This window comes from Barbus barbus (assembly GCF_936440315.1).
Source record: "Barbus barbus genome assembly, chromosome: 43".
In the NCBI taxonomy this organism is placed as follows: Eukaryota; Metazoa; Chordata; class Actinopteri; order Cypriniformes; family Cyprinidae; genus Barbus; species Barbus barbus.
The window spans coordinates 4,404,744-4,413,154 of NC_136721.1; the positions used below are offsets into that span (position 1 = coordinate 4,404,744).

At 35.8% G+C, this 8,411-nt stretch overlaps 1 protein-coding gene across 1 annotated transcript in view; it reads right to left on the reverse strand.

The window, feature by feature from the left end:
* The window catches only part of LOC306862713 (clathrin interactor 1-like), a 35,474-nt gene extending 31,307 nt beyond the window's left edge, over positions 1 to 4,167 (reverse strand). Inside the window, exon 1 of the mRNA XM_079405635.1 lies at positions 3,957 to 4,167. Within this exon, the coding sequence (XP_079261761.1) occupies positions 3,957 to 3,997 (41 nt within the window). The 5' untranslated portion in view covers positions 3,998 to 4,167. The remainder of the gene's footprint in view (positions 1 to 3,956) is intronic.
* Positions 4,168 to 8,411: the final 4,244 nt, after the last annotated feature.

Sequence of the window (8,411 nt, forward strand, 5' to 3'; positions counted from 1 at the left end):
ATTAAAAATCTACATACTAAATCTAGACTAAAATCATATACTAATCTTCTTGTTTATCAAACTGTTGGGGATTTTTATAATTTTAGTGGCACTTTTGTCAAACCCGTTCATTTCTAACCCAGTTTCTAATAATCTAAATGGAATTTTTACAGGCAGCAAACAAACAAAAAAACAGCCACTCGTGTTAACCTGTTTTATCTCATAAACAAGCACACAAAAGCACAATGTTCTAAATTTATAAAGTGCAAGCGCACATCTTTTTCACACTTGCTTTGTTGACTGTGGCCATGAAAAGCGAGCCCGATCTCATGAAAGTGCGTATAAATAGTATGCTAAATAAAAAGAGAGTTTATGACCTCATCTTTTTTATGTTTCTCTAAGAAAAAGAAAAACCTTTCACAACTGGAAATAACTGTGTGCAACAATTGGTACGATTGACCAACCCGATCTCATGAAAGTGCGTATCAATACCACGACTTTGCATTTTTATTTGGCGTACTATTTATACGCACTTTCATGAGATCGGGTTGGTCAATCGTACCAATTGTTGCACACAGTTATTTCCAGTTGTGAAAGGTTTTTCTTTTTCTTAGAGAAACATAAAAAAGATGAGGTCATAAATTCAGGAGATCTTAACTTGTCCTTGTAAAGTTAACCGTTTGAAACTAGGATGATGACAGATGTCATTATAACTCTAAATATGCAGGTAACAGGGTTGATGCATAACCTGTTTTAAAAACAGGTGTCAACTAAAACATACAGCCAGCTTTAATTTCCATGTATTTTTGGACATATAAAATGATTTCACTTTTTTTTTTTTACTTTAGTTAGTGTGTAATGTTGAAGAAGAAGAGCTGCTTTAGTTGAGTGTTGTCGACACTGTCTTTTCCACCCTGGTTCCAAAACCTTTTTGTGTGCGCTTGCAAAGGTTCTGCATGATCCTCTTGTTCGTAAACATTCTGAATCAGACTCAAATTAGTGTGGCAGAATTGACATCATTGTTAATATTTACAGTTGAGCAGAAGAAACTTTCGGTTATGGTAAGGGTTATGTCATTTCTGAAACATGCTCTAAGCGTTTTGCCAATCACATCACACTGGGCCAGCAAACCAATCAGAGCACATTTCAATCAGCAAACCAATCAAAGCACATTTCATGTTTCGGAAGGAGGGGCTTTATCGAAACAAACTAAACAGGGCGTTTGAAACAGACTCGGAAGAGAGGTACTGCAGTAATATAAAATAGCCTATGAACAAGCAAACATGTAAAACTATTCTAGTACACCCCAAAAACCAAATCAAGTCTTTGCAAAAGCATAATAGGACCCCTTTTTAATTGTTGTTGCGTTTAAAAACAAAAAACAGGTCTATATTAAACACTAGCTACTGAGACCAATTTTACAGTAATTTTAACACACATGCATCCTGCCATACAAAATCAAAATACATTAACTTTGTTGCTTTTGATTGATTCAATTTTCACACTCCCTTTTCCTCTTTAGCACAGCTACAGTCTAAGAGATGCATCAACAATTTTGAGAAAATAGTTACTGCATTTTGGCTTTGCAGCGCAGAATGAGTGACATAGACATTTACAGCAATGACCAAAAAGAGAAAAATGACTGTAGAAGACAGTTTACACAAATGCCACTATCAGCACCCCTTGCAGCAATGCTGAAAATTCAATGCATACTTGTGTCAATCCGTAATTTCACTGCAAGGACAAACAAAGAAGCCGAACCCAACAATGCACAATGAATGCCAATGAAAAGGCCAACTATATCAATATCCACCTCCTTTCAGCTGAATTCATGCATGCTTAAAACATGCCTTCAGCTGTGGCATCCATTACAGTAACCTGACTGCAGAATTTGTTTGTGCAACAGACACAGAAAAAAAATGAGTCAGAAAATGATGATCAGGAAAACTGCTCGAGCAGTTCTTACTGAGAGCATGAATGTAAACATAATATTTTATATTATCTGAAAACTGTCCACTGTCCAACTCAAAAGTGTATTTTTACATGCTTTAAAAAGTTGACGAAAATATTATTATTCATAATAACTAAAATTAATAAATTTATATTATACCTGTATTTTAATTGCATTAAACCATTTAAATGTACACTGCAAAAACAGCTGTCCAGTTGATAGTTCCTCCGATTGAAAAAAGTCGATACGTATTGTTTGAATGTATCGATTTTTGTATTTTATTGATATGCCTAATGCACAAAACTCTAGTCTTGAAAATGTATAGACATATGGCCTTCCATGCTCTTTCTCCACAGAGGTTAATATCCCTCCAGTATTTGTGAAAGGTTAATATGAAATGGAAATGCTCCACTGAATGGCAAACTGACAATAACAATTAAAAAACAGTAGTGCTACATTCCAGGTAAAGGATCAGGGAAAATTTTATTACTACTTCAACTACTTCAGTTTTACCTTTAGACTCAAGTTTACACAATCAAATAACCGTTTTATGGGAAAGTCACAGCAAAGGTTTTTCAACTTGCTATGAAGGATATGAAACAAATCACCAATTAGCCATGCATGTTAATGGATAAATAATGAATCTTTAAGACTTTAAGCTGTTTTTGGTCTTTGGATAATATATTAATGCTATCAACAGATATGACTAATTTTGAGACAGTGTAAAATAAATAAGAAAATGAATGAATTGTGCCTATTTTTCAGAGTAAGTGAAACATTCCTTTGCTGGCTAGTCAATCTGGATAATGCACTACTTCTGTGTAAATATTGTGAAAAAGGATTGATTTACATAATTAAATTGAATAGATTTCAAGTATACACTTTGTGACATAAAGCAAATTAAATATGAAAAATGCAATGAATCACTGCTAACCATTTTCCTCTTCCCACTATAACGTTATACATAAATAAATGTATAAAAGCACATTGCCATGCACAAACTTTTTGTAAACTTTCTGTGAAAAGACATGCAATGTTTCATTAAGACATCCAATAACTAAAATACAGTTCTCACCATAATAAAAGATCACAATTACTTTTAAAATCAAGACTAATATTGATGTTTCTCATCAATTTGCATCACAAAGTTCTGCCATCACTTGCAATATAGATCAGTTAATGGACTGAACTGAAACTCATTCATATTTCAGGTGAAGAGCACCTAGCATGATGGAGAAAAACAAGGCCCACAGGTCATTTGGGCGTCGTAATTTTAGGGATGACAGCTATATCGTCAAATCTGATATAATCAAAGTCTGTGTTGAGACGTTTAGGTTGAGCGATACCGTTATCTAATGTTATTCCCCATACGAATTTATAATGCTGACTTTAGCTAAGCTGATAGGCTAATTAGCTAGCATGTATAACGGGCCTGTAACCGGTTAACTGTTTACCATTTTAAACAACACATTTTTTAACATTATACACACAAATAAAACATATATGACTGTACATAAGATAAGAAGAAATGCTGTCAGAAACAGTTCAAGCTCATGTGTTGCTGACTACTGAGATGTTTTAGCGGGATTACATTGTTGACAACAAGAATGAAGAGGTAAAAAGAATATATCTGTAACGTAAGGAGCTGTCTAGTTACCTATTCAACATTTTGAGAGCATTATAGGCGAGGAAAACGCGCTTATTATGCCCCAAACTGCTGTAGTAACGTTACCCAAAAATGCTGCCTAGGTAGGCAGCTCACTGGGGTTTGAAACACAGCCCAAAACAAAACGCGTACAAAACAGCGTGGAATTATATAATTTAATAGAAGAACGCACATGATCGGGAAGTGGTCATAAAGAGGTTGAAAATAGTGAAATAAAAGAGATTATAATGTTATATTAATCGTGTGGCGCTCGTGATCAGCTGAGGGTGTGTGACGTCACGGGATCCGCACCTTTATAAGTAACGGGCCTCTGCATTGACACACAAGCTCTTTAGAAAGCAAAAGCCCGGGCATACTCACGCTTTATCCACCAACTCCCTGACTTTCCACATATTCAACATCGCGGCGCTTTAGCAGGGGCTCTCCGCCTCAATATCGTATCGTCCAGTCCGCACTAAAACACAGGTGAACTCAGATATCTGTTACCGATAATAACAGAATCCCTCGGCCCCTTCCGCCTCTCCAGCGCTAATCGACACACAGCAGAGCATCAGTTACTACGGTGACGCGTACTGTGCGTCAAGAGGGAGCGGACGCGGGCATGACGTCTTGTGCGGGCATCATGGGAAATGTAGTTTTTCCATAAACGTAACCAGCTACGTGCAACCCAATGCACAAGATTCATAAAATTATTCAAGCAGAACAGACCAATTCTTTATTTCTTCAAACAAATACATTTTACTATGAACCATAACAAAGTAAATAGATTAGTGACTACAATTTATAGTGCTAATCCAGTTCTCTAGCCTACCTTATAAAAGAAAACAAAAAACGGAGAGCTATATTACAGCAGTTAGAAGACAGAAATATGCCAAATTTTGTATCAATCATCAGCCTTTGAATTAGAAACCTTAGACTAAGCTATAAGGTTATTAACTGTACTTTTATGATTGCCAAATAAATACAATGCATTGCTCTCAATTAAAATGAATAAATGGCTGTCTAAATCAATAGTACATCATCCCAGTTTGCCAATATATTGCTGACAAACTGAACTGGTGTAAAGGTTGCATCAGAAAAGAAAAGAAGATTAATATGATGATCATTAGTACACTGTATTCCAAACAATTGCATAACCTTAAAATGATTTGCCTCAGAAGGCTTTTGCCATTATACTTTGATTATACCACAGTGCTGGCCAAATACAGCCTTATAAAGATTTAAACTACCATGCTATTAAATTTGGATTGCAATATTCATGGTATTTACTTCTTGGTAATTCAAGGAATATCATGGGGCATGTTCAAAACACCATGGCAGACCTATGGAACTGAAATACGTAGCTTAGTGGTTAGCTTAATCTGTGAGCCCTTGTCAGTTCATGATTATATGTATTTAAATTAACGTTATTAAATATTCCACTTGTCAGTGTTTGCATGTTCCAAACAGATTTCCAATCTGTACTAGTGGTGGAGATTTTTCAGTCTTTTTCGGCAATGTTACATTGTTACGCCAGTAGGTGGAAGCACATGACATCTTAATGAGTCATTTAGTTATTCATTCAACTATAGTTCAAAATAACTCATTCATTCAGTAACACAACAAGTGATTGGCTGTGCCGAAATCGCTCCCAATACCCTTACATAGTTCACTATTTGAGGGGACAGCCATTTGTAATGATGTCTGATGAAACCATAGTGGATATCATGGAGTGCACTCATTAAGTAATATATAACTAATGTACTCTAAACGGGCAACCTCTTGAAAATACCACTGTGTACTGTGAGCTTCACAGTGAATTCATTTCTTTGTCTCACCAGAAGTTGTCTGCCACATTTGGCACACTCCAAATGTCCAATTTTGCTCTCTGGTTATCATTTACTCATTCTTTGGACTATATTAGTGGAGTAATTATGGAATAGTGAATGAAGGTAAGAGCTGATTTAGCCAATACAGCCATTGTTTTTATATATAAGTCACTGAGTCATTCACTCAACTAATTTGTTCACTGTCCACTGTCAATTGTGTCACTTTCAAACCAAGCAGCATTTATTGGTCAACAAAATGAATTTGTGTGGAAAACCTTAAACATAATGCAAAATCTGTGTTGAAAATCTTTTCACCATTGTGCAAAATTTCGGTAAATGTGATTGGGGATAGGATTGTTATGCATTTATTAGTGACTGAGACACTTTTTCTTGGATTGCAGTACTAAATTTCAGCCTCGTGCCTATGGCCAAATGATGTATGTCTGTAACATACTTTTGCATGTGTGATATTGCTTTAATAGATTCATATATTTGATATTTTTCACAGAATTTGTGAATTGTAAGCCAAAATCAGGAACTGAGTTGCAGCTATTTAAGTTGCAGCTAGTAATAATACAAAGTCGCTCTGTCTTTCAACTTCTGGTTCTGGAATCTGGGACAAAGCTCACCAAATGTCTCTGTCAAAACTTAATGGACATTTCCAGTACACCCTTCAACAAGAGGACGCAAAGCCTAACAACAGCAGTCAAAAACAACATTCAGAAAACACTGTGATCCTTCATAGCCCAAATACAAAATGGCAGAAAAGAGGCATCCTTGAAAGTCTGTTAATCCTGCAGCACTTTGGCTTCCTGATTCCATCACGCTCATCTTTGTGATGGACAGCGCACATCAGCGGAGGTTAGGCCGATGGTTTCCTGATGTCATCTCCAATTCAGGGCCCATTTCTCAAGAGTCTGCGTCAGATTGCCTCCATGTGTGAATTCCAGCGAAATGCTGAGATTTTGGGGTCGAACTCAGCTGGAGATAAAAAAAAGGCTGTCTTTCACTTAAACACATGGTATAAATAAATCATTAACCTGATGACAATCAAACAAGCAAGAAACATCGATTGTCTAGAGTGACAACAGACACAAGACGGCACTTAATGTCCTCGAAGTCTAGCACTCGAGGGAGCTGAGAGACCATTGTGGGCAGGCAGATTTGAAGTCTAGATGAGGACGTCAGGACACTCAGGAACCATTTGATCAGCTTAACTAAGAGAAGTGGCAGAGATTGACAGCTGAGGCTGTTTTGTGGCTGCAGATAAAGTATTCAGTAGTGGTGTGGCCATCGGGAGGGGGTAAAGTGGTAAACAATGTCCACGGGAGGCACTTAGACGTGGACCCACTGACTGAGAAAGTGCTGTGGCATGTTGAAACGTGATGAGGTGCAAGATAGACGGCCCGTTGTCAGTTAACTCGACCGTCGCTTCGCTAAACTCTAGGTTTTTAGCACAGCATTGTTCTAATAGTCACTTCTGTCTTAGGACTGCGTATTTACTGGGCTGATTTTGAGGGGAAATCAGTGGAATTCTTTAAAGAGAGCTATGAATACTATAGTTTTAGCTGAAAACATTATTACATTTTACGAGATGGCAGCTAGGAAATGTATTAAACTGTACAATGGGCATCAGATTCATGGAAATTTGCATAGCTTTCTGTAAATTGCTGTGTGTGTATAGATCTCATGTAGGCCTAGTTTTCAGATACAAAAATAATTACACTATTTTAAAGAGATATGATTTTCCTCTGTAGAAAGCAAAAAGAAGATATTTTGAAGAGCTCAACATATCTCTGTGTTAGGGTAAAAGAAAGTCATTACAGTTTTGAACAACAATACAGTAAATAAATGACTTTTTTCTATCCCTATAAATGTAGCTGACCTTCATGCAAACAGCACATTTCTCCAACAAGTCACAAATTTCAAGATTGTTATAATGTTACATTATATTAGATTGAACCCCCAATCGTCACCTTAAACAGTTGTTTCTACCGGATTTAAACCATTAAAATTGTATAAACTAATGTATTTAAGTTGATTTAGCTAAATTAAATAATATTTTCAAGTTGAATAAAACCAATTCATTTTTTTTTATATTGTGAGGTTACCATTTCTTTCAATGTAATGTAAAGGTTTTAACACATTTGAAGGTACTTAGTTTTAGTCTTAAACTTTTTAAATCTAAAAATACACTGTAACTGTGAATCAGATGCATCATGTGAATGATGATTTCCAAATAAAGAGGTACTTCATACTCTCATTCAATTCAGCTTTTGTTTAATTAATTTGCCCAGATGGAATTGTTGGGATGTGTATTCTATCAGCACGTGCATTTCTGAATGAGAGGTTAAATTCCCCAACAGAGGGCACTATTATACCTCCAAATGCACAATATTTGAGCATTAGACCTCAGGTTCCTGTTAGGAATCCCACCATTTTTATCTAGTTATATCTAATAAAAAAAATAAAAAACACACAAAATTAATTATCATCTATATTTGTTCCCCTTGCAAAAAAAAAAAAAAGAAAAAAAAGTACTCTTGCAGATAGTGATTGTGAAAATAGTGAATCATAAGCATATTTTTATTTAATGGTATTTACATTGTACTCCAACGCGCCTGTTTTTAAAGATGTACTGTTCTACATGTCTAAAAACATGATGGCACCGTCTTAGTTTTAAACACACACACACACACACACACACACACACACACACACACACACGCACACACACACGCACACAAACCACACACACACACACACATACTCTCACACACACACACACACACACACACACAAAGAAAAAAAAAAGAAAATCCACACAATGTGTGATAATTCATTTGATTCATACATATAGAAAAGTAATAATAAAACAGTATTTGTTTCGCTTTAACAGAGAGAAAAAAAAATGCAAGCAATGAAACATTTCAAGGTTAAATCATATGGATGTGCAAACTTCAAATTTTTGCATAAAAACCTGTGGTCAGAAATGAACTCAAGAAAA